The sequence below is a fragment of the Falco rusticolus genome, chromosome 11 (assembly GCF_015220075.1).
Source record: "Falco rusticolus isolate bFalRus1 chromosome 11, bFalRus1.pri, whole genome shotgun sequence".
In the NCBI taxonomy this organism is placed as follows: Eukaryota; Metazoa; Chordata; class Aves; order Falconiformes; family Falconidae; genus Falco; species Falco rusticolus.
Window position 1 is genome coordinate 7,808,392 of NC_051197.1, and position 27,020 is coordinate 7,835,411.

At 38.4% G+C, this 27,020-nt stretch overlaps 1 protein-coding gene across 1 annotated transcript in view; it reads left to right on the top strand.

Annotated features, from left to right (window-relative positions):
- The window catches only part of FAF1 (Fas associated factor 1), a 171,571-nt gene that overhangs the window by 22,250 nt on the left and 122,301 nt on the right, over nucleotides 1-27,020 (top strand). Inside the window, exons 3-6 of the mRNA XM_037404855.1 lie at nucleotides 13,331-13,377; nucleotides 17,276-17,484; nucleotides 20,772-20,863; nucleotides 21,221-21,309. Coding sequence (XP_037260752.1) covers nucleotides 13,331-13,377; nucleotides 17,276-17,484; nucleotides 20,772-20,863; nucleotides 21,221-21,309 — 437 coding nt within the window. The remainder of the gene's footprint in view (nucleotides 1-13,330; nucleotides 13,378-17,275; nucleotides 17,485-20,771; nucleotides 20,864-21,220; nucleotides 21,310-27,020) is intronic.

Here is a 27,020-nt window from a genome sequence, read left to right on the forward strand (position 1 = left end):
CAAGTTGGTTAAAAACTAATACAGTAACGATGTCTTTTGTTTCTTTTTCTAACTGGTTTGCCCTGCAAAAGCTTTAGTGTGGTTTCTTTGTGCTTTTTTTGATCAATTTGAATTAGTCTGCCTCCAGAAACTAGGTGATTAATTTAAGTTTGGCACATGGCCATTTCTTTTCCTTGAATGTGGGACAGTATTGTCATATGTTTAGCAGCTCTTATTTCATTCCAAGTGGGCTGTATTTCGGTGGCTGGAGAACTAGGACTGCATATTATAGTGATGAAGTGCATCCCATTGGCCCCTTTTGTATTGTTGCCCTGTTGTTAGCTTTACTTCAGAGCTGCATGCTGAATGTGGCATATATTTGACAGCACTCGCTATGGGACTAGCGAGAAGCTCATGGTATGCTTGTCTCATTAGGACTAGATCTGAGGGATTTTCGCTGTTGGGAACATGGGCTTATCTCTGTATTAATAACATTCTCCCTGTGGTCAAATGAACAGTCACATCTGCCTGTGGGAACCAGAGGTTTGCAGCCCAATTTTTCTTGTAAGGAGCTTTTAAAGTTTTCTTGTAGACAGGTGTCCTTTTCTAGATCTTGGTGTAATGTTGAACAGGTTGTTGTTGGCTCGGTGGTTTTATGCAGGCTGTCACTGCACTGAGTTGCCTGGACAGCATTCAGAATCCTGCTGCCAGCAGAGTGAAGGAAGAAGGAAGCTCTGCCTTAGGTGCTGACAAGTAGCGTTGGTGGACAGGCATCCCGCTGGCGCAGGTGTCCTGCGGGCATGGTCCCTGTTCTCCAGGAAATACAGGAGTTGCAGGTTTCTTGTCTGTCCAGCTGCAGCATTAATCCCTTCTAGTAGGACACAGTTAAATTGTATGTGAACTTTTCTTTTACAAAGGACTACAGAAATTCCTTTTGGAAGTCTTCAGTGTACTTTCTATTATATTAGGAATCCTTGCTTGCAAAAATGGTTTGATTTAGGATTCTTTGTATTTCCAGCTTTCTGCAGCTCTCAAAGTGACACTTCTGTGTCTTTGAGTAGGCTCAGGTGCATGCTGTGTATTTTATCCAGCTGGGTGGTAGCAAAGAAGACCAGCTAATTCTTAACCCCCCCCATTATTATTAAATGTTTTATTTACTTACGAAGGACTTCATCTTGGGTAAAACAGATGTTTCCTTTTTGTATATTTTCTACATTGAAGACTGTATGAAATGTGCATTTCTTTAGGCAGTTGTAAGCGTGGTATGGCTTTCCACATGGCTGTATGCACATTCATCTATTAGACAAAACAAAACACCATCACTAATACATGTGGAGGAAATAATCTTTTACTTGCAGAATGCAGGATAAGAGTGCTGCTCTGTCACCTCAGCAGTGCGCTTCAAGAAAGGAAGATTACCTCTGCTAGCAGCAAGCTAGCCCAGTCTTTGTGGTCATACCAAATCCAAACTGCTTTCTTCTGAGACTTTTAATAATGGTGCTAGCTGATACCTCAGGTGATGCAGGAAAGTGTTCACTGTATTGGCACTGTGACAAGTCATTTCACATGACTTTGATGAGAGCACAGAATTCCAGTTGGTCCCATTGTGTCTCTGCATCGGTCTTGGTCTGTTGCCAGCAAGTGGTCTGTTGGACATCAGAAAACGGTCAACAGAGCAACTACAGTTTAAAATAAAATGGAGCCAAACCCAACAGAAATGTCATATACATGTTCTGATACATGCAAGCAAGGAAAAAACATACTAAGGGAGAATAAAAGTAGCAGATGTCTGACTTGTACATTCTAAACTTTGATTATTTTCAATAAAACTATCATTTTATTACATAGGTTGGTCTCTTGGATTCATTCCCCGCCCCCCCCCCCCCCAAAAAAAAAAAATACTTTGGGCTTTGGTTTTGTTTTCTTGTCTGGATGACCTTTGCCCTTTCACAAGAGGTTGAGAAACGCTGCTTGGATCACGTTAACATTGCCATATCTTGTGATTTTTATAAGGAAACACATGAAAGCTGTAATCAAGGCTGTAGGTGCTGATACGATGTAAATATCCAAGAACCTTAAGTTTCACAGTTTTCCCCCTATAAAAAAGGAGCGTGGGAAGGGGGAAGTCTCTGGCTTGTCTGTAGAGGAAGATTTGAAAGCTGAAATTGTTTTTCTTATCTGTAGTCTGCTATCCCAAAACTTCATTAGTTTCCAACAGATCTTGCCTGGGACTCTTCAGGTAGAAGAACTCCTCTCAAAGCACACTTTACCCCAACAAATAATAGCTAAATTGTGTACTAGACCCAGAGGGATGTTTGGCTGCTTCAGTTTATTTCTGTGTTTTTTTGTTTTTTGGTCCTAAGGCAAGTGAATGTGTAAGAAATGCAAACTCTTCTTCCCCCATCCCTGAGGAAATTACTGCGTCTCCTTCCCAGGGCAAAGCCTTGTCAGAGAAAGATTGTTTGGGAATTTAAGGAAAACAGTTTTAATTTCTTTAAATTGCTCCTCTGCTGATACATGGTGCTTACTTTGTGAAAAAAGTCTTGACGGCCTCAGAGCTTGGGAAGACCTGAGCTGTCATTATAGAAAACCGGTGCTGAGCAGCATCATTCTTGTCTCCTATTTTCAAGGCACTGCTGAAATATTCGCATTATGGGATCACTTCTTTAGTAGGTGACTAACTGTATTTAGGGCTCACTTTCATTCTACCATGTTTAAATGGATTGAGGCCAAGGGATGTGCAGTTTGCAACTTAATGGAAACCATGAATTAGGGTTAAATATATCAATTATTTTGTCATTCAATTTGAAGGCAGTCATTTGGGAGGATGAAAAAATTGGTAACTCTCACAGGTAGGGATTTTTTTAATTTAAGGCAGTTAAGAGTCATGGCTTTAAACATGTTTTCTTTAGTGCTGTTTCACCTCTGCTTTGCAGTTTTGTTGATTCATCAGAAGGCACTAATTCTCGTGTTGCTGACTGAAGGAAGATGTAATGGGGGGTGTATCTTTGTCACAAGGTAAAACTGGTATAGCTTGGGCAGAGTGTCTTCTAGATAAACATGTTTTTGTTCCTGTTAAACTAGAATAGTTCTTCAGTATCTGTGAAGAAATCAGTGTCTTTCACCACTTTATAATTTTAGCAAATGCAATGGGTAACTTGCAATATAGTAGATAGTTTTCTAGATCCTAAGGGGATTATGGTAATCTAAAATAGTTTCTTTTGTTTCGTAACTATTGATTTTAATTTTTCTAATAGAACGTCTGCTTTATTCACTAGAGGGTAACAAAGGTATTGCGATTATGTATTTTAAGTCTGTATTTTATAGCCATGTTGCTGTCATGATGCACATTAAACTGTTATGAGAGCAGAGGAGACTTTTACCTAAAACTTTACTGCCAACATTGTAAAGTAACTAACTAACCAAATAACAGTTAGAATTTAGTTACTTCAGAAATAAGCTTCTGAAGTTTTTCTTGCACAGTGATCGATCAAGCAGTGGGATTAATAAACTTAGGTTTCTGTTTGTTGAAAAAGACTCTCGTTTACTGTAATAGAGAGTTTTGTGTTCTGAGAATAACCAAAGAGGGCACCCAAGATCACAGTAGTACCTGATAGTATTGCTCTAGCTATATGGATGCATTACCCACCTGCATTACATTTTACAGATAGTTATTTTCAGAGGCTGGTACCTCTGTATTGGCAATTTCTATGAAGATTGCTTAGCATTAATTTGTCCTGAGACATTCAAATTTAAGACCAATTTTCTGGAATACATTAGTAGTGAAGTGGCTGGTAATGGGGTATCTGTAAGTTGTTTGCAGTATATATTACTCTTGACTAGTTGAACTGAGAACTGCATACATCTTATAAATGCTTGAGAAGTGATTACTGTGCCACGGATCATGCTAGGAATGTATGAATAGGAGAAAAAAGTAGTAAATTATTTGAACCAGCACCAGTGCCAATGCTGTGACTATTTTGCAAGTGAACTTTAATTGTGAAAGATTTTACCACAGTCCTCTAGACCCATCAAGCTTTCAAAGCAGAGTATTATAAAAACGGATTTACTTACAATACTGTTGAATATCTTAACCGTTCTGTCCTAGTTTTATTTAAAAAAACCCTCTCCTTAGCTGGTCCTGGAAGACCTGGGTTGCTGCAGCACCAGCAGTGTAGCATAGGTTGTTGAGAGGTGTGAGAAATACTGTGAGACAAGTTGTAGGTTACATGCTTTGGCTTGGGATTTTCTGGTTTCCAAACTTTTAAGCTAAATCTTGCATAATTATTCTTTTATTATGGATTAGTGATTAGGCAGTCTGCTGACTATGGTTAGGGTAATTTGAATGCTGTCATATAAAATGTTTCACGTTATTACAGCTTTTCAGTGAAGGAGCCTTTGTCTGTAGGCAGTACATCCAGGACTTTTTGGATTGACTTGTGTCCTGAGTTTTCATCCCTGATAGCACTTGCTAAGAGTTAGTATGTGATAACAATGAGTGCTTTATTTATTTATTTGGTTGGTTTTAATTATTGTTCTTTTTAAGCCTGAACAAAAAGTATGTTGTCACAGGGTAACTATCACCAGCCTGTGCATTTCAGTGTTGTAATTCAAACTCACAAATAATTGGGAGAGGGGTAGAAATGTGGGAGTTCAGTACACCCATAATTTTTTCAGGCATAGCCTTTGTTTTGTCTGACTCTTGCTGTCTAGCTTAATGTTTTAAGGACTAACAAAATATGTTTTGATATCAAGCATAAGCATTCATTTCTGTTAGAAGGTGAAAGCAGTATTGGTGTAAAAAATCTGTGATGTTAAAGACTAGGATCAAGATACATACGTGTGTGTCAAGGTAGCAGACACGTCATGGTCTGCTCTTCTCCCTTTCTATATGAGTAAGTGGTAAGTGGATGGTCCAGAGTGGGTTATTTGCCTTTGTTCCTGCTGAAACAGAGTTTCAGCTTGGATGGATGCTGATCCATAAGCTTCTTATAAATCTGTTCATGTTACTTAGTTTTGTTATGCTAGGAAAATACATCCAGTTATTAATTTATTATTAAGATTGTGCTTTGTTTGGGGAATAATGCAGTGACAATATAAAATTAAAGAACTGTGTGAAATGTGGTGTGGGGGTGTGTGTGTGTGTCCCGGATGATAGAAGTATATCTAACTGTTGAAAGGCTTCCTAGTGAATTTCGGTATGTTGTAAGAACTACAGGAAAAAGTTTGCTGAAGCCACCAAAGTAGTAGGGAGAAATGGGAAACCACATCTAGAGTGCTAATTGTAAACTATTTCAACGCATGCTCTCTTGCTGATGAAGTGAATCATCTGTGTGAATATATTCATGTGGCATTTTTTGATGAAATGTTAAATTTTTTGCTTTATTAGCAATTCTATTGTTTTGCAGCTTTTCATGAAGTATATTTGTTGTAAAGAAAGCAAGCTGAAATAAAGCAGAATGCATAGAAGACATTTCATTGTACTTCAATTACAGCTTTTGGTTAAATTTTAACCACGATGGGGACAAATGTTGGCATTCTGTAAAAACTTTGTGGGTGTAACTTCACGTCTAGCACTTGGAAATACTTTGAGACTTGCAAAGCTGGGGAAACGCCAGCAAGTATAACACAAGCTACAGGAAAAAGCTGACTCATTTCTTTGCCTTGAAAAGCCTGCCAAAGATAACAAAGGTAGAGGTTGCTTCTGTTACTACTGGGGCACAATTCGTAATTTAAAAAAATTAAATATTACTGCATTCATTTAAAAATAAAAAACAAATATTTTTTTTTAAACTTAAACTCATAGCAGTCAGTACTCGTTAAAGTAATGGTTTCAAACTAGCTGTGTGTGTAGGAAGGTGATAGTGTATCTTGTTTGTAAAAAAACCCACTGGTCTAGAATAATTGGTATTTCTGCAGGAGGTTTCATGGAATTTCTTGTTTAGAATAACAGACTGCAGCCTTGCCTGTGACAGGCAAGATGTGGTAGTTGTATAAGGCTGCACAGCAGCCATGTTCCTCTGCTTGGGAATCTCATCATACAATCTCGATGTCTTGGGGCAGAAAGAAGTGATTGTATTTACTACAGCTGATTTCAACAAACCTTTATTTTATTAATCCAAATTGACTGCAGTATTTGAGTAATACTTGCAGTATGTTTTTGTCAGCATCAGTTAGTAAAGCTTCTGCTGTTTATTTCCAAATTTAGTACTTCGTTGTTGTAAACTGTTAACAAGAAAAGTCTATGCATAGCCTTTCTTTTTATCCAGTTTCCTGAAATCACAGTATCAGCAGGTCAGAACAAATGTTTTGACACATCTACATCTGGCATTCCCTGTTATGATCAGTTCTGTTGGAAACACAACCCCAAATTAGTATTTGCCAAAAAGGTTATTAGGGGAACATTATTTCAAAACATACACTGTTATTACTGAAATGTATGCATACACCAGAACCGTGCAAGTTAGTTTCATGGCAAGAAATACTTCCATGCTCAAAAGGAACTAATAAGTCTTTGTGCTTCCCCTGTTTTGCTTTGCTGTTATATATAAAAGTATGTTCCTTTGTCACGCAGATTATACTTTGGAAGCAATTTAAAATTCACTTTTGCTTTTTTTATCTTTTTGTGCATGTTTTGTCTCACTAACTATTTTCCTTTACTGATTATAATTTAATTATTTATTTTTTCCTTTTTGGATAACATTTGTTTGGTTTTGGGTTTTGTTTCCTGGTTTTCTTTTTGTTTGTGTTTTGTGTGTTTTGTGTTTTTTTTTTTTTTTTTTTTTAAAGCACCCCGTGGTACAAAGCGTTTGGAGTTTTATCAACCATTTATTTTGTTTGAATACGAAATAAAATAATGGATTTTAAATCTTTAGGATAAGCAATTTATCATGTGAAAGCAACAAGATTAGAGTAAGAATATTGTATTTCAGGGGAAATATCACATTTAGCCCAAATTAGTAGTAGTATTAATTGAAATGGAATTAAAATTGAAAACAGAGTAGTATAAATGACCCTTTTATGCTGTGGAAGTATATCATAAAATAGAAAAAGATAAGAAATGCTTTTTCTAGTATATTATAGATTGCGTACTGAGGGCCTTTTAGTATATTTCATTACATTTCTACCTTTTAAAACACATGATTAGTTTGTTTGAATTCAGCAAATCTTGAGTGAGCCTCAAGCAGGATGGATTGATAGGACAGAGGAATCCTGGCTGATATTTCCAAAATCGAACAGTTATATATATTTTTTTTATTTTACAGAACTCAAAAACCACAGTACATTTGTCTTGCACGTCATTTCTCTCTCTTGTGAAGTTTTCTGTGTAGGTTTTGGTGTTGTATCCACTTGTGTAATCAGACTTGAGGAATAAGCCTAAGATTAAATGCTGAAGGGGTCAGGCAAGTATTAAAATAGGCTTGTATTTGTTTTGTAGTGTGAAACAACAAAACAAACATTTTTTTGGCTATATTTTGAAATACAGTCCTAAAAACTGGTAGCACCCCTTCCTCTAAGACGGTGAGCTCTCTTTGCTTCTGCTAATGTAGAAAACGGCGTGGGGTAAACTTTCTGAATTTCTGATTTGAGAGAAATTGTTTTTGTATCAAAGAGACATTAAATATATAACAGGAAGAAAAGGCAAAATGAACAGGAAAGACCCAAAATGCAGAACTTAGGGTTTTTAGCTTACCAGACATTTTAAACCAGAAGTAAAAATCTATGAGCTGTAGCATTTGAGGAAGAATATAGAGTTTTGAAAGTCACAATAGATTAATCCTTCCATCGAAAAAGGCTCTTACTGAGTTTCATAAAAATAATAAATATGTGGGTTGTGAGGTTATTTGATTAAGTGGAATGCAACAAGAAATTATAATTACTATAAATCTGAATGTGTCAGACCTACAGAAAATTGGGGGTTTGGAAGAAAATGCCCTGTGAGCAAGTTACTCCATTATATTTCCCTGTGACTTTCTGAAGCAGTTGATACTTTTTGGTTGGTCATCTTTGGATTTTGGATTAAATTATTTGCTATGGCAGTTCCTATTACCCTATGTCTGTGTCTCATTCATATATTGTGTTTGTTTAATGTAAACCTTCTCAATTTTTAGCTAAACAAATGTAAAGCTCTGTGTGGACTTTATTAAATAGACTGAAGTGGACTTGCTGAATTCAGTCAAACATAAATAAGGCTTTTAAAACTCTGTGCAAGCTGATTCATACATAAACTCGTACTGGTTGCATTAAGCTGATATCGTTATCTCAATAAAATTTGTGCAGTGTTCACATATGCACAGTATTTACATCTCTCCAGCCTCTTCTTCTGGAAGGGTTGTGTTCCCAGCACCGTGTTGCTTGAACTTATTTCTTCTTTTGCTTAAATATGTGTTTTCTAATACCCTGTTTTGGAAAACTGATCTTACATCTTGCTTTGTTGAAAGGTCTTGCTCTTCATTGGGCTAGAGGGTTGAATGGGGAAGGTTTTAAAGGATCTGTATCTAGGGTAGGATCAGTATCTGTCAGCCAAAACCGTTGTGTGGTATGGAAATTGGAAGGGAGAGGGGATGAGAGGTAGCCATGGAGAAAGATCTTCTCTCACCTTACCCACTGCAAAAGCCTTCAACTGTGCTTTTGGCGGTTAACTCTTAATGCTTCTAAACATCACTCTTAAATTCTGGAAATTTAAGAACTACCTTCCTTCTGTAGTTCATGAAGAGGAAGGAATTCCCTGCCCCATTTGAATATACAATCAGTATAGGTAGACCTCTGCTTTTAAGTAACATAATTAGCAGATCCAGTTTGTCTTCAAACAGTGATAACCACTGAGTGTTTTAAACTAGGGAGTTTAATGTTTGTGCTATCTAAAATACCAGTTTGTTCTTAATTATTTGTAAGACCCTCATCCCTCTGGGATGCATGGTGGATAAACTGTAAGATGTGCTTAATTGCTTTTAAATGGTTAGTACTACAATTGTATATTTTGAGAGAAGTCATCAACATAGTTGCTTTATCGTATTATTAAGAAATGGTGGTTCTTGGTTTTCTCACTAAGACTGTTTTGTACTCATAAAAGATGGTCACATTTAGTCAGAACTGACTAATCTATTTAAGTTAATATTCCCTTGAGGAAAAGCTTTAAATTTCAGTTTGCTTCACAATGTTCTTTAGGCACTGAAATAATTTCAGTCCATTTGTAGAATACCACAGAGCTGCTGGGTTGCCCAAACTGTTAATGAATGTGGTAACCTTTCATTAACCCTGTTGCTTTGTTGTTTCCAATGTTTGCACGAAACAAAGTTGGATTGAAAAAATTTTGATACTGTAATTTGGAAGCTTGCTGCTGAAACAAACACGAGAAGAGTATTGCTACATTGAACCTTTGTAACTGGCTCTCATCAGTCCAGTATTACATCATATTCCTGTCTTCCCATTCACTTTTAAATAGGCAGGATTTTCAGTAATGTTTATCAATATATCCTATACAGTTGGATGATGGAGTCACAGACTGCTTGAGATTCAAAGTTATTTCTGGACATCAGTCTGGTCCAAAGCAGGTGCAATTAGATCAGGTCATGCAGTGTTTAATAAATTCTTAAATAAACTGCTTCAATTCCTGGGTATATGACTGATGTCTCTAAACAAAATGTATAAATCAAGAATAAATAAATTTGGCTTATAATTTCCTAAAACAAATTGTGGGCCTGGAAGTTGTTTGAATGTTGTTATCAAAGCAGTAATTATGTCCTGGCTTCTATTCCTCTGTTCCAAGTTTGAACAGTGTTAATGGTAGAGTTTGTATATGGATAGCACTGAGACACACCTAAGATTCTTGGCTTTAGGAAAAATTTCATGAAACCCCTATAACTTTCCATTTAAGGTGAGCTTTACTCTTTAAATAGTGATAACATTAGAACAGGCAAATACCCATCTGAACTGTGGTACCCAGTATCTAGCGGTGACACTTGTGGATATACAGCATGAGAACAGTGTAAGCATGGAGTGCTAATTCCCTGGTAGCAGTCTAAGCAACAGGTTATTGGAAGCTGAAGAAATTTTCTGAGCCAGACATGGTATCTTTATATTTAATAAATCACAAATAGATTTAACGCACTGAAATTGTTTCAAGGGCAATACATCTTTTAATTACTGTATATTAGTCACAGAGGCCATTTTTGATGATCAAATGATCCCTGTTTGGAAAGACGAAAAAAAAAAAAAACCCAACAAAAAACCAAAAAAAATCCCCACAACTTTGAATGTTTGATTAACCATAGAGACTTGATCCTCTCTCAAAGGGGACTGACACTGGGGAGGAACAGCCTGGAACAGATCTTGCCTTAATAACTTGTTATTTTTAATTTTTTTTTTTCAATAGTCACAATCTTTCTCCTATGAAATTCTAAAGCAGATGGTTGTTCCTTTTTCTTAGTTTCTTTTCAGGGTCTACTTACAGATGTTTTTCAAGAACATGGATATTTAATATTTATGCAATATCTACATGTGCACTGCTGCCATTTGCTATCTATATAATTTTAGTCTTCCATCTTGCTTAACAAACAGTGTCCAGACTCTTTATTTTTACAGTGTGGTTAATAGAGGTCTTTCCATCAAAAAAAGTACATAATGCTGCTGCTGTTTTTTCTTACTGCAATGCCCCTTAAATGTCATCAAGTTTACAAAACTGGGGATGTGAACAAGTGAGTTATTCAGTTTTAAAGAAAATAGCTTGGAGCCTCTATCGTATTTAACCCAACTGGGCTTAGAAGAAGTTTGAGCTGATTTAATCCTCTGAGACAGAGACATGAGCTTTGACAGAAGAAGTGTGGAAATGCCAAAGTGTGTTATATTTCTTCATGGCTGAAGCAGCTTCTTTTTCTCCCAGTAAAGAGAATTCTTTTGCACCATCAGATCATTATTAGTGTAGGTCCTGTGGTACAAAACCCTGTATTTGCTCTCTGTATCCTATAGATGCAAAATGAAGGCTATTATTGTCTTTCAGCCAGCTTTACCTGTTGATTGACAGGAATGAAATGTATGTTGCTGAGGAGTATGGCAGGGTAAAGCCAATACAGGAAAAAGCCAAACAAACCAAAGCCTCCCACTTTTTCCTGGAGGTTTACTAGATGAAAATGATCAAGAGCTATGTGTGACTGCAAAAACCACAATGATGATAAATGAGACACATGGTTAAAAAGAAACCACTGGTTATTGCCATGCATGGTGGATAAACTGATTTAAAACCTGATCCGGTAGGAAGCTTTGTTTTCACTGTAATTTGGTGTAGCCTCATGGGTAGTTGCTGTAGCTTATAGATACTGGTGACCCTTTTCCTTGTCTGCTTTTTTTGCTATTATTTGTGGAATATTTGTTTCTAAATACATAAATCTTATTGCAATATCATAGTTACTTAGCAGAGTTCAGCAGTAATACTTTTTGACTTTATGTAGCCTTATCTATTAATGGAAATTGAAAAAAACCAACCCCGTGTTTATATATTCAGAAAAAAAGAAACCATAGCCTTTAAATCTTGATTTAATCTATTTTTATGTTGATTGAGCACTTACTTAAGCTGTTGTTTGTTTTGTTTTGTTTTGTTTTTAATGTCACTCTGTAAAAATGATGTTGATAGGTGATGACTGTCCTTAGTTCTGCGGCCTCCTAGAGTACCAGGGAATCTATGAGCTTCAAAACATCAGTGTCCTCCTCTTCATCAGGGACCAGACACTCGTACACCAGCTATTCTGGCCAATAGGTCAGGTATAGCTGACATATGAAAGCAGATATTAGAAGCCGTGACAGTAGAAATGCATGAATCACTGCTGGTACAGCAGAAAAAGATTAGTGGGATACTACAAGCTCTCTTTAATCTCACTGTTAAGCCTAACAAATATGTGCCTGTGAATACAATAGTGATTATAAAGATCATCAAAGAGCAGAAATCGAATTAGTCTTTTGGGGTCTGTTTTTTCTCCTCTCTAGATATTTTTGGAATTCTTTCTCCTTCCTTCTCAAATTCCCTCCTGTGCTATTCCACCTTATCTGCCCACTGCTGGGCTAGGATTAAAAGCCTGAAGTTAGGTAGGGTTCTGACATCTTTACTCCAATATCTTCTAACAATAATCAGAATGAAGTTTAATCAGCTGAGGAGTGAAACGTGTAAGTAGTCTTCAGCAGCTCACATGGTGTCACTTTCACTGCCCCTTAATCTGAAAAATCCTAGTGATGGGATCATTTTAAAACACTTTTTTGGTGCTGTAAAGTTGTCTGAAATAAGTTGTCTTCTGAATACTGTTGAAGAGAGTCTTACTTGCTTTCCAAGTTTTTCTCTCATCTGACTTACATATAACTTCAAAATTTATACAAACCTCTATAGCATCAGATGTGCTGGAAATGCATTAAAGCTTTGTGCAATGCAGAACGGAGCAATGCCGTAACAGGTTGAGAAAGACAGTTTTGTCAGCAGTGGGGTTTTGAACTTGTAGCTGGGGTGTGTTATTATTTTAAAAAGAATGCATTTTAATATGAGATAGAATTAATGCAGATATTTTTATAGGTAATAGTTCTGTAGTTTCAAATAAAACCGAATCTGAATGCAGCTTGGTAGCATTGTACTTATACTTCTATAAGTAATATTTTGTTCTGATGATCTGGACATCACGGAACGATATTTAACCACATAAACCTTACTTCCTCTTCTACTTGAAGATTGTTTGATTTTTGGGGATAGTAATTTCTGTGAGTCCCTGGAACATGAGGACTTCTAAGAGGCTAAATGGTGTGAGGTAGAAGCAGGTTGCCTGGAAGGCATAGGTGTGATCGAGGCATGTGTCCTGTTGAGTAGCTGTTTGCACCAACTTTAGCAATTTGTGAGCACGTCAGGCTTGTGACATGCAGTGTGTGTGTGGCTGTGTGGGTTTATAGGTTTGTGCAGGTCTGATACTTCTGGGAAACACTAGGTTATCTGTGTACGTGCTGTCTGGCTGCCTTGTCTGTGCCGTTAGCTTGATGTATTTGAAAGCAGTATGTTCACTGTATGTATGTACCAAGTGTACAAAGTGTTAGATTTACTGGACGTGGGCCATGCAGTTTATTCCTGTTGCATTCCACCTGGGAAATCCGTTGCACTCTCATAGGAGTGTGAGCTTCAGTTCATGTTTGTTTGCGCTTAGATATGGTTTTTAATTTATGCAGGTACTTTGACAGTATTATTCACCAAGAATGCTCACTGAATGGAGAACGTTTTATGCCATATTTTAAAGCAAGCTCGTCACTTTTAAAAACTTACTATAGAAGTTCTCGTGTGTTTTTGCTGCTCTGTATCCTTGACTCAAAACTTGTTTTCTCTTTTCAGGCAGCTATAAATGGTGTAATACCACAAGAAAACGGCATTCTACAAAGGTAAGCACAGAAGACTGGAGTAGTACACAGAGAGAATGCTGCTGGGTAATCGTTACATTTTTTTGTTCCTGAATCCTAAGATGATGAAGTAATTATCCTTTTAAAGCAGTTTCTGGAGCCACAAATACTGTTCCTGGCAAAGCTGATTTAATGTTCAATTTTTGCTATACTGGCGGAGGACCAGCTTGAATGCCTGTTCAAATTAATTTCTATTTTGAATTAATTGGGTTTGGGGTCATTCTGTGCAGGATTGTCTCTTTACTGAGCCTAGACTTTGGTATGCTTTCTTGGATGTCAGGACTTGGTGGTTTTTTGTTGGTGTTTTGGTTGTTTTTTTGTTGTTGTGGTTTTTTTGGTTGTTCCCCCCCGTTCCCGTGTCCTGTCCCATCTGTCCCCAGTCCCCATCCCCGCGTCTCCCCTACCCCGATCAAAAAATTTGCAAGGCAAGTCTACAGGTGTTCCTGGCTAAGTATTTTCTTTTTCCTTATGCGTTTTTAAGGGTGTTAATATTCTGTACTTCCCTGTCCCCAGCCAAAAATCTTTGTATTTTTGTAGCTTTTTAAAAAATTGAATTACAGGCAGCAGATACTGTGTTAGATAAGGTAAGCTTGCTTCCTTCTAAAATTAGCTTTACTGATTTTCTTTCAGCTTCTGAATTAAATTTTGGCTTGTATACTGATGCCTGGATATCTTGATGTTACTGAAGGATGAGGTTGTAAGTGCTGATGAGGCAATTGGAAACAGCAGAACAGGAATTGAATTACTTGAGAGAGACAGTAAAATAGTGCTTAAATTTTTGTTTAGAAACATACTCAATGTACTCTTTGAAAAAAATTATTTTAATGATGAGAAGAGATAAATAATGTAGGTAAAGTGGTGTTTTGGCATCTGTTAATACTTACAAAAGCTGTCATCAGAGTCAGTTTTTAGTTAATAGAATCATAGAATGGTTTGGGTTGGAAGGGACCTTAAAGATCACCTAGTTGCAGCCCCCCTGCCACGGGCAGGGACACCTTCCACCAGACCAGGTTGCTCCAAGCCCCATCCAGCCTGGCCTTGAACACTGCCAGGGATGGGGCATCCACAGCTGCTCTGGGCAGCCTGTGCCAGTGGCTCACTGTCCTCGCAGTAAAGAATTTCTTCTCAATATCTAACCTAAGTCTAACCTCTCTTAGTTTAAAACCATTACACCTTGTCCTGTTGCTACAGGCCCTACAAAAAAGTTTGTCCTTATCTTTCTGGTAGGCCCCCTTTAGGTGCTGGGTGGCTGCTATAAGGTGTCCCTGGAGCCTTCTCTTCTCCAGGCTGAACAACCCCAACTCTCTCAGCCTGGCTGCATCGGAGAGTTGCTCCAGCCCTCTGATCATCTTCATGGCCCTCTTCTGGGCCCATTCCATAAGGTCCATGCCCTTTTTTATGCTGGGGGCCCCAGAGCTGAATGCAGCACTCCAGGTCAGGCCTCGCAAGAGCAGAATAGAAGCGGAGAATCTTCTCCCTCGACCTGCTGGCCAAACTTGTGATGCAGCCCAGGATACCGTTGGCTTTCTGGACTGCAAATGCACATTGCTGGGTCATATTGAGCTTCTCCACCAACACCCACAAGTCCTCCGAAGGGCTGCTCTCAGTCCATTCTCTGCCCAGCCTGTGTTTGTGCTTGGGATTGCCCTGACCCACGCGCAGGACCTCACACTTGTCCTTGTTGAGCTTCTTGAGGTTCACTTGGACCCACCCCTCAAGCCTGTCAAAGTTCTTCTGGATAGCGTCCCTTCCCTCCAGCATGTTGACTGCACCACTCAGTTCGGTGTTGGTCTTTTTGATTTGGGTTAAAAGCTTGTTTGCTTAGTGAAGTTACTAGTTGTTTATTTACCATCAGGCCTACCTAGTCCATTTGAGATCAAGTCTCAGTTGTGTTGAGCAGTCTTTCTACCTATGTTCGTAGGTCCTGACCTCAAATCATTTATATTCAAAATAGCAGAATGTTTGGAACCATTTGGTCAGGGGGAAGGAGCTGGGGAGTCATCATGCCTGACTTAGCTAACAAGGTTGTCCAGTGTCCACCCACTTACAGCTTTTTTCCACGCTAATTTATTATTTTTTAGAAATGGTTAGACAGTCAAATGTCCAATCTTTTTTTTTCTTCCAATGAAAGTGGTTTAAAAGGAGGCTTAGAAGAGTTAGAAACCTAGTTTCCAGTGGTTTTCAGATGAGGCTTATTTTACTGATAGGAGGCTTTTGATGTCCCAGTAGAGGTTGTCAGTCAGTTATGTAGGATGCCTTTTGTGGTGGAATCAAGCAGAATTAATACAACTGGACTTGAAGTAAGTTAATTTCTTGAAGGGAAAAAAGAATTGTTTTGTAATTCAGTTACATTGTGTAATAATAATAAAAAAAAAGTCCAGTCCTGAGAATCAGGATATTCAGTGCATCTTGGGTTCTGTTAACAAAATATAGTACTTTATTCGTAGTTGACCATCAGATTTGAGACAATAACATATCACTCAGTATTCATACTTTTTTAAATCCTGAAAATAAGACAGTTTCCTGTACTATTTAGACCTCTGAAGTGGGTCTTTGACCTTTGAGCGTGGGCCCTTGTAGATGGGAATTCGTCCTTCTGAGCTTGCTGATGTGAGAAGTGGAGACCCTTGTTTTACAAGCATAACATGTTTTTCTTTTTCAAATGTGGAAGGTACAGTGATGGGATTTGCAACAGCTGTGTATAATTTCTGCACTTCTGTGATATGCACACCATCCACACTTACACCTTTTTATGTTCAGGCCTCTTCTGGATGACAGATTTGGCTTGCTATGAGAAGGATTTGCATTGAGAGATATTGTGGTATCTTCCAAGGACAGAATGCATTTTTCAAAGAAGTTCTGTTTAAGAATGGAAATGAGACCACTTACATCTCAGCATTTCCTAAATCCTTCTTTGCTCAACTTCCATTCTTCCAGTGCATACATTTTATTAGCTTGCATCCTCCATCATGATACACTGTAACTACCCAGCACAGATAATCTTCCTGATAAGAACATCTGTAAGGCAAAGCTCCAGGCTTACCCTATGAAGTTTCTAGCCTTCCAAATTTAATTCCTGTACATCACAGGGGATTTTTTGCTTGGAGTAATGTTCCTTAAATTTCATGTTTTGTTACCTTTGTTTCTAACCCCAGTTACATGCTTCTTGTGGAGAGGCTCACTGGGTAGTGAGGGTTTCCCAATTTATTCTGACCTGTAATGCTGTATGTATTCTTGAGCAGCCAGGTATGGAGACATCCTTTTATGAGTGACCAGGAGGCTTGAAGGATTTTGAGCTTAAAGGCAAGCTAGAATTCGGCATTGCATTACTGTTGTACTTCTAGGTATTTCTTGTGATATATAGCTCATTATCTTAATTACTATGTAACTATTCATATCTGACTTTTTTCCAATACCAAATTAGTGGAAAATTACCGATCCAGGTGCAGTATTTTAAGCCTTATTTCTTATTCTCGTTTCCATTTGATACTAGCCCAATGATGTAGATAGCTGTTGTTGCCATGGTGCCAGTTTTTATCTGGTCACATCATTGCTGGGACAGGAAGTAATCCTTCTTAAGACAATTCTGATATTAATTATATAGTAAACTTTAGACCGAAATAATGGCTTAAATGCTTGTTTGTCATATAAGCTGTTCTCCTATAGCACTTTTGAGTCACTGAAATGTTAAAATTGCTGATCTGAAAGTGATTTGCTAATTATTAGTAAAACGATACTTTCAGATATGACAGCGTAGTTTATTCAAGACCGTGCGCTGTGGACCATAGTATGTGAATAATACTGTCCATTTTGCTTTGTTAACTTCAAATTAAACATATTAACTGTTCTGTTTAAACCTACTTATCTACATATCTTTCAGTGAGTATGGTGGAGAGACTTTACATGGACCAGCGTATGGCCCCACGAGTCATTCTACAGCAGCTTCTTCAACTCCTTCCTCATCCTCAGCATTTCGCCATGTAGTGCCATCTAGACAAATAGTGGAAAGACAACCTCGAATGCTTGACTTCAGGGTTGAGTACAGAGATAGAAATGTGGATGTAGTACTTGAAGACAGCTCCACAGTTGGTAAGGATTTGTAAAAATGAAGTGAAAACTGTTGTGGTAAAATTGTTAAAACAAAACGAAAAAAGCAAAACAAAGCCCCTCAAAAAAGAAAAAGAATCCCCCAGAAAATGCAGCCTCCACAGCTACTAACCATTTTCAAATCTCTTTGGAGCTTTAAAAAAGTAAAATTTCACTAATCCATTGTAAAGGTTAGTGATCTATCAAATACTTTGAAATCTAGTTTTCTTATGAATTTGCTTCAGAAGCAAAATGAAGATTGCTGATTAAGTTCAGGCATGAAAATGTAATTTGGGGTAAGATTAGTGTGGATGCAATCCACTAATAGGCAGATGATCCTGACATTTCCTTTTTGAATCTCTATGGCATCTCTTTCTGTGCAGGATTAGTGACAAGATCAGAGGAATTCTTTGCAGTGTTAAGAGCATAATTGCATTCTTTTTTTTTATTTGACTCTTCTTTGCAAATTAAGATTTGTTTTATCAGTTCATTGTCTTTATCCTAAAATTGATACATTTTGTAAATGTAAGTTAAAAATATGCTATTGGTAGTATTGCAGAGCATGTTATTATTTAAATTCCCCAAACCGTGAATTGATTTACTTTTGCTAAGAAAAGTTTTGTGGGATTTTTTTACTTCTCATTTCTAGTGAAGAGCGTATAAAGATCAAAATAAGGAACTACATGAAGAAATAGTTGATCAAAACACTTCAATGCTGCAGCCTTACGTCTGTGATGGAATTTGAAATTGAAACTTTTGATCCTTATTTGCCTTTTTAGCATTTGATTTGGTATTGGCTGGTGCCACCTAGTGGTGATTAGTTGGAGTTCTTGATCAGTGTTGCTTGTTTTCCGCTGTGCTGCACTACACCGAGTTGCAGCCTTGTGAGGCAGATAGAAATGCCTGATCAGCCGTAGTACTTTTTTTTTCTGAATTATTTATACCTGAAAGAAGTTAATAAGATGTTGGGCAGAGAGCAGTCAGTATAGAACTTCTGTCTATTTTGGCATATAAAAATTGAGGGTAGCCTTGTGTTTTAAAGTCCTGAGAGAAGTGGGCAAGGCAAACAGTAGAATTTCATCGTGGACTTCAGGAAAGAAGATTTCTGGCTCTTTCAGGGGTCTGCTTCGCAGGATCCCATGAGACACTGCCCTGGAGGGCAAAGGGGGCCAAAAGAGCTGGTCAGTCTTCAAGGGCAACCTCTTTAAAGCACAACAACAGTTCCTTCTAACATGCAGAAAGAGAAGAAAGCATGAAAGAAGGTCAGCATAGAAGAACAAAGAATTTCTGACTAAGCTAAATACAAAAAGAAAGTATGCGGAAGGTGGAAGGCAGTGACATGCTACCCAGGAAGAATACAGAGATGTTGCCACAGTAGGCAGGTTTGGAGTTAAGGAAGACCAAAGCTCAGTTGAAGCTGAAACCACTGAGGGATTAGAAGTGTATCTGTATGTACCAGCATGAGAAGAAGGGTTAACGAAAATCTAAGCCTACTGTTCAGTGGTGACTACTGAACTTGGTCTATGGAAAGATTATGGAGAAAATCTTTCTGGAAGCCCTTTTTGAGTATGGGAAAAAAAATAAGGTGATTTGGAATGTCCAGCACATATTTGCTCTGGGCAAATTGTGGCTATTCAATATTACTTGCCTTTTATGGTTTGATGAACTGGCTCTGTGGACAAGGGGAGAATGGTGGATGTCACTTTGCCTGTAGTAAGACCTTTGACATTCTTTGGTGTAGTGTTCTTGTAGTCATATTGTTAAGGTAAGGACTGGATACGTGGGCTGGCTGGTAGGGTAGGTAGATAATTGCCTAGACTGCTGGGCTCAAAATCTGACTGGTGAACAGTTACTAGTTTAGGGATGTCCCTCAGGCGTTGGTCCTCGTGCCAGTGTTACTTAATGTCTTTATGAAAAACCTGGCTGTTCAGGTGAGTACTCCTGGCAAGTTCATAAAGTGTACAGATCAGAGAAAGTGGCTGATATTCTGGAGGGCAAGGCTGCTATTTAGAGGGCCCTGGACAGTTTGGAGAAATGGGTTGACTGGAGCCTCCTGAAGTTCAAAGAAATCAAAGTCCTGCATCTGGAACGGCATAACTCCATGTTGTCCCACCTGATAAGTGGCTGAGGACTGACAGGCTAGAAGGCAACTGTATTAAAAAAAAAAAAAGGATCTAGGGATACATCAGCAGTGCACCCTTGCAGCGAAGGCCAGCCATGTCTTAGGTTATGCTAGCAAGAGTGTAGCCAGTGGATCCAGGGAAATAACTATTCTGCTCTGTTCAGCACTGTGAGACTGCATCTGGAGCACTGCATCCAGTTTTGAGGTCCCCAGTACGAGAAAGCTGTTGACATTCTGCAGTGAGTCCAGCAGAGGCCAGCAAGACGGTCACAGGACTGGAGCACAAGGCAGAGTAGGTGGAGAGACAGAGAGAACTGGATTTGTTCAGCCTGGGGATGAGAAGGGGAGAGGTAGAAGCCTTATCTCTGTCTACAGCTACCTGCTGGGAGGACACAGAGAAGATGGAGCCAGACTCTTCTTGGAGGTGCGTGATAATAAGATGAGAGGCAATGATGGACACAATCTGCAACATCAAAAATTCCCATTCAATAAAAAGATAGTTCTTTTTTTAAAAAAAAATTGAGAGTGGTGAAGTACCAGAACAGGTTGGCCAGAGAAACTGTCAAATTTCTGTCCTTAGAGGTGTTCAAGAGTCAGCTGGACAAATCCTTGGCTAAACTGGTTCAATTAGACCTTCGAGCTGAGCTTGAGCTAGGTGAGCTCCTGAGGTACATTCCAGCATGAATTATTTTAGGACTGTGACAGCTACAGGGAGAGTATTGAAATATGCAAAATGTGGAAAAAGCTGTCAGAGCAGTTAAATTTTATGGATACTTCAATTCTTTAGGTCAGGACTATTGATAATGGAATTGAATATCAAAAATACGTGCCCTCTTTACTGCTGGCGAAGGCCATTGCTCCAGGTAGCAGGTATCCACAGATGTGTGTGTTTAGCTATCTGCAGTGTAGAACTACTCAAATACACATCCAAATCATCAAATCATTATGTGATTCTCCAATCATTCACGCATTATGTGATTTTATTTCTTTTTTATGAGCTTCATTTGTCTTTTACTGTTTGAAGTGTTGTTACAAGGGTAACTACAAGGTTGACACAGAAAATTTTCCCTTGCTTTTTTTTTTTTTAAAAAAACACTTTAACTCAGTACTGTTTGTAATAAAATGCACACACTTACTACTTTATGTATTTTCTTTGTTTTCTTTTCAGGAGATATCAAACATATTCTAGAAAATGAACTTCAGATTCCTGCATCTAAGATGTTGTTAAAAGGGTGGAAGACTGGAGATGTAGATGATAGTGTAAGTTCTTGACTGTGTTTTCACGTAACTGAATTCAGAGTTTCAAACTGAGCATCTGTGGGGGCGGGGATTATAGTGCAAGAGTTGAGAGTTTCAAGCAGTGTTAGATGTCTCGGGTGGCATACAAGGAACTCTTAAACTAAAATGTTACAGAAAAGATCAGGACAAATCTCTTTAGTTTGTGTTGTTTTTTAAATATAACATGGCCCACCTACAAAAAGGATGTTATGAAGTTAAGAGTAAATATATCTCCACAAAATATTTGGTGGTATTGTAGGTATCAGTAATTGAAAGAAATAAAATAATGTGCCAGAATTGGTGACTGTTTTGTATTTATAATGATTTTTCTCCCCTCAGACTGTTTTAAAAACTCTACACTTGCCAAAAAATAATAGTCTTTATGTTCTAACACCTGACCTGCCTCCTCCTTCTTCAAGTCATTCTGGGTAAGTCCTCTGGCCATAAATTGTACTTGTATGATTCGGTTTTGTGTGGTTTTTGTGAAGCCATGTGTGTCCTTGCAGGGATCCGCAGTCAGTGAATACAGAGCATTTTCACTGCTCTACTGTTGGGATGAGCTACCTCAGCACCTCATTGCTGGAAAGGAGGTTATTTAAGTTTTTTGAAACCTTGATGTGTGGTACGTGAACTGCTTAGGTACTAGAACTTTACACCTCCCAGATGCGACATCTTTAACAAAAGTCTAGTCACCGTGGAATGAGAGCTGGCCTTTCAGAAGCTACTGCGTTACGTTGGGTCGTGTGAGGTAAACTGGTGTAAATCATTGCCAGCAGATTAGAATTTTCTTTCTGAAATGTCTGTTACATTATTTTTATTGTATCTGCTTGGGCTTTTACAACATAAAAATATATGCAGACAGGCCGAATGATGAATCTCCTTTAACTGAGCAGGTAGCTGTTATTGGTGACGTGAATACTCAGAAAGTTAAGGGTGAGTGCTCGTGTGCCAGTGCATGTTGATAAGGTTTGAAACCGAGACGTCATTTTTATAGAAAACGGAATCGTTACTCTTACAAAGCGATCTGCAATTAGTTGCTCTGGCTGCTCGGGCCGGTGCTTTCCCGCCCTCGCCTCGCGCAGAGGCAGGCCCGCACGCTGCCAGCAGCCGGGGAATGTCGCTGGGTCGCCGCTAGGGGGCGCCTCGGAACCGGGCCTGAGGGAGCCGCGGGGGCGCCCTTGGCGGGCTCTGCCCCGGCGGCCGGGCCTCCCGCGGGTGCGGCCGTGTGGCGGGTGCGGGCAGCCCTTGGCAGTCGCTAGTCATAAATAACTGCTTTCCCAATAGCTAACACGATCTCATTTGTTACTCCAAGGTACTTGTGCACGTACCCGTGTAGTCTGTGGAGAAAACAAGAATGCTGGTATCAATTATAGTAGTAATAATAATAATAAAGAAAAGCGTTAAGGTAGGGAGTAGTGGCACGGGAGCAGAGCGGTGGTGCACAGCGTGTGAGCTGCAGTTCTTTGTGAGGACAGTAAGCCGTTGTACTTCAGCAGCTAATTGAAGGACAGTGGTTAAAATAGTGTGGAAAAGCTACGTAGATACTAATTGTCTGTTGTATTTTTTTTGTAAATCCAGTTCCAACTTCAAAATTTTCCACCCAGGTATCGCTGTGTATCGTGATTTTGAATGTCTTCGGTTCGGCAAAGAAAACTGGGGCATGAAGAATGTTGTTTATTGCAACTGTAATAAGCTACATAATAACAAACTTTTTAAAAACAGTACTTAGGCTTTTTTTTATTGGATGAATAGTTTCAAAGTATTTTACTCGCTAGTAAAATCAAAGTGGTTGTTACCTTTGCAGTTTATACTTGTTTCATACTGGAGATTAGTTCTGGATTTTTTTAAGATAAAGTTGGTAGCTTTGGGATAGCAAACGATGATTAATTAGTGGCTATTTAAACAAGGATAATTTGAAGGCTAGATCATCTCCCTGAAGTCATAAATTCTAGATGAAAGGGGAGGCTTGCCTCCAATTAAACCATCAATGCAGATCAAAACACATCTAATTGAGGCAACGTACCAAACCCAGTTACACTGTTTACTGCCTACTGTTAGGTCAGTTATTACTCGGATTAGTTTGTTACCCACAATTTTTAAAAGCATCATGCTCACATCTGTTATTAATGGATGTTAAGGAACTTTGCCTCTTACTTTGTGAGTTCATCTGCCATTTTTTTCAAATACCTTCTGTTTTGAGCCAGAAATAAATAGTTGTGATTTGAGTATCTCCAGAAAGTGATATTTGAAAAGCCTGAGATTTCAGTATGTGGTATTTTATGTGTGTGCCCTTCTAAAAAGGAGCAAGCTGGTCACAACTCTAGAAACTCCAGCTTGTGCCTGTTCTTGGCACTGAGGGAGAAGAGTGTCTGAAACATCCTTTTCCAGTGTATTGGTACATAGACACTGAAGTTTATTGTGACAGTTCTGGGTTAAGTCCATTCAGTCTGACTTAAAACTAGCATCTGAATGTAATGGCAAAGTAATCCTGCAGTTTAAACAAGCAAAAAATCTCCTAGGGTGTTTTTGTTCATCAGTGGCATATCTAAAGTTTTTATAGGTAATAGAAACCCAGTGAATTACTGCTGCATGCTAGTAAATTGAGGTGTAAAGATTAAATTTAAATGTCAAATACCATCTGTACAGTTACATGCCCTGCTTCCACGATTTCAAGTTGGTAAAGCCATACTTATCTGTGCACAATATCCGTAATAATAACAATATGGTCTGTGGATGTAATGAAACCTGATTTCTAGTGAATTCCTGCCTTATCCCAGCAGCTGCAGTGACCCATCCCTCCCTCTCTGTGCAGATCCCATGATCTGCCTACCTCTGACACTGCCTCCAATTTTTCCTCTTATGTTTTGTAGCACTAATCCCTGCATAGGCAGTTGGCCTGGCGTGCCTCTGTTCTCCAGCTGGTAGTCAGGTAGTATTGAAAGAAAGGTGAAATTGTGTGCTGTGGGTAGTTCTGAGATCATTGGCCAGAGGTCAGATGGATGGAGTATAAAATACTATGTTTGTAATACAGCCTTTCACTAGGGTGGGTAGTAATTTGGGTCTCTTTCCTCTACCTGGCTGTTGATTTACACCCAATCTTTGAGACCTTTATAACACCGTCAGACTAGTGAATATGTTCAAAAGTTACCAGATGGGAAAAGTGGGTGGAGAAGAACACAATTTCTTTTGGAAAGCAGCCTTAAAAGGAAAGGTGCCAAAGAACGTTCATCATTTAATTCTCCAGGGGGAGAAATGCCTTGCACCAGCTTGGTCAGATTAGATACTTTGCTTCCTCAGGCTGTGATTCCTTGCCTTTGTTGCCTGGGGTGCTTCTTGAAAGCTGGCAATACCCAGTTCAGGAAAAAGGTTTAGGAGAATGCAAGAGAGGGGCATCAAAAGCGTAGGCACACGAGTCTAGCCATGGAGCTAGGTCACCTGGATAGTCTCTCCTTTCTCTCCTGTGTGTTTTGGGAGATACTTCTTATCAGTTTTTTCTTTGGTTGTCACTTTAATGGGGCATAACATATTTTGTATTTATACTTTTTTGTGAAATAGCTGAAAGTTTTAGATACTTCGTTATACCTGATGAATCATTGGCAAGTTCAAAACAATTGCAAGCTATTTGACCAGGTGCATACCTTGGAGATTATTACAAAGAATGTATTTTGCTAAACGATTGTAAATTATTTAAGAAGTGTTAGCATCTGTGTAGTAGGACAAAAACCCACAACCCCTGTCTTTCAAGTAATGGGTCCATATATTGCTGAATGCCTGTGTTTTAGGACGTTGCAGAGCAGTGGTGATTGTGGCATGTGTCATCTTGTGTGTTATCAACTGTAGCAGAGTGTTAATTAAGAGCAATGTAACCTGCAACTCCAGTTATTAGTATTGTCTGTTTAGCTGGACAGGAGCAGTGCCTTGCTTTAGTTACTTTGAAAGCTTCAGTAAGAATGGTAAGATTAATGTTTTATTTTCACATCTGCTCATGAGACAGTTTAAAAATCCTGAAGTTTAAAATTCAATAGAATGTAAACAAAAGGGCTTCTGCTCATTTACATGTTAGCCAGATTTGCTAACTGATTGCTGTTTGAACCTAATCTACCACCTCCTGCTGCATTAGCTACAACAAACATTACATTTACATACTGATTTCTTATTTTGTTTTAATGTAAATAATCTGCAATTACAGTAAATTTGGACTTCTGTTGACATGAGCTTGTATTAATCTGTAAGTTTAAAATGGAAATGTTAATTACCTTGTGTCATACCTATTTATATAAAATTCAGAGTTTTCTGGGGAAATCTCCATGTGACTGAGGAAGATACTGCCTAATGGGAAATACTGAATGTGTTTCATAAAAACTTACAGAACTGCAATGAACAGGAGCATTTGCTGATTATTGATTAAAGATACACTTTTTGTTTCAAAGCTTAAATTATTACTAAAATATCAAAGAAAAATGCTATTAAAGCAAAGTATTGCATCAAAAATCAAAGCATTAAGGCAGTCACTTAACACTATATACAACCAATCTATTTTATATATTAAGTGTTACAGAGCAATAGAAAAGCAGTAAAACTGGAGGCTTAAAATATAATAAATGTCAATAATACCATCTTGCTTCAGCATTGCATAGACTTGATTGAACAGTTGCTGTCCCCTAAGATTAGCGTTATTTGCTGTTACACATTTTTTGGCTAAATATTGTTTCTGTTCTTAATTTATTAGACTTGTGATTTATAAATTCTACTGTATTGGAATTTGTATGGAGTAGCTAGGGAATAAACTCTTTCCAGACTCTTAACTGAGTTTTGATATTTTGAGTTTGGTGGGGAAAAAAAAATATTCTTGCAACTTCTGTTGCTTGAAATTTAAGCTTCAAAGAGGAACATTTGTGTTTGCATATCGTAGAGTTTCAACCCCAGCTGAATCCTGGTCTGCCTTTGCAGTTTCTGTGTATTGCGATAATGCCAATAACTGATGCTATATAGGCAATCTATATGAAATACTAAACTGGTCCAAGTCTCTCTTGCTAGAACTGATCAGAGTGATACCTGTGCTCAGGTCTATTTCCTTTTCTCTGTTTTTGGACTTCTTTTTTGGGTGTAGGCAGAGTTCCTTTAATGGGAGATAGGTGACCAAAAATACCATTGAGCTCCTTTGCCTCCTGTGCTGAGTGGCAAATATACAATCATTCAGCTGAGGAAATAAAAAAAGTAATGGCAGTATATAACCCACTAGCAAATGTTTTTGAAAGCTAGGTTTTGCAGCAGGGGGGAACGGTGCTGATAAGAATGGCCTACTTTAGTCCTGTTTCTAGAATTCAGTTTTCTTTTCCCACTAATTAATTTTCAGATTAATTAAATTCTGTTTAGCAGTGATGGCAAAAAAAAAAGGGGAGGGGGGAAGAAAATTTGTCTGGACTGTAATGGACCTGGAGTTTGACCCTGATTTCCCGCCCCCCCCCCCCCCCCTTTTAGTGCAGATATTTCATTTGGAAGATTCTAGTCAACTGAAAACATTTGCAGGAAGATGAATCAGCTGCAAACACTGAAGCCAGAATTTTAGAAGTCTGCACTGTGTTCAAAGTCAGTCTTCTCAATAGAGTTATGTGCACCTGAAAAGAATTAAAAGTAAGCTTCAGCTTACTGTCAATGAGAAGCTGCCTTTAAATTCAACTTATCTGGTATGTTTGATCCTAGCCTTAATGGCTGAAAACATAATTTTAGGGTAGGGTGTGTTTTGGAAGCTGATTTCTATTGGCACAAATAATTTGGGGCAATCTACATCCCTAGTTGCTGGAGGAACTGTGTATGGGAAGGGACTGACATCACTGGCTGTCCAGCTGTATGTTCAAATCAACCCCATCCCACAGAGGGCTTATTATTGTTGGCACAAAATGGCTCAAAAAAACCCTAGGAAGTTGTTGGCATAAACGTCTCGGTGGATGTGCCATCAATTCCTCTTCCCATTGACTTGTCAACTTACATGGCCCAGGTCTTGTGGCTGTCAGATCACATGAAGTTTTGATCTAAGAGCTCAAAAGATTGGATCAGTTGACCACTGCATTTCTGTGTAAGCAGAAGTAATGTTCCTCATTATGTTATTTTTCTGAAGGAAAGCTGAATAATTAACCAT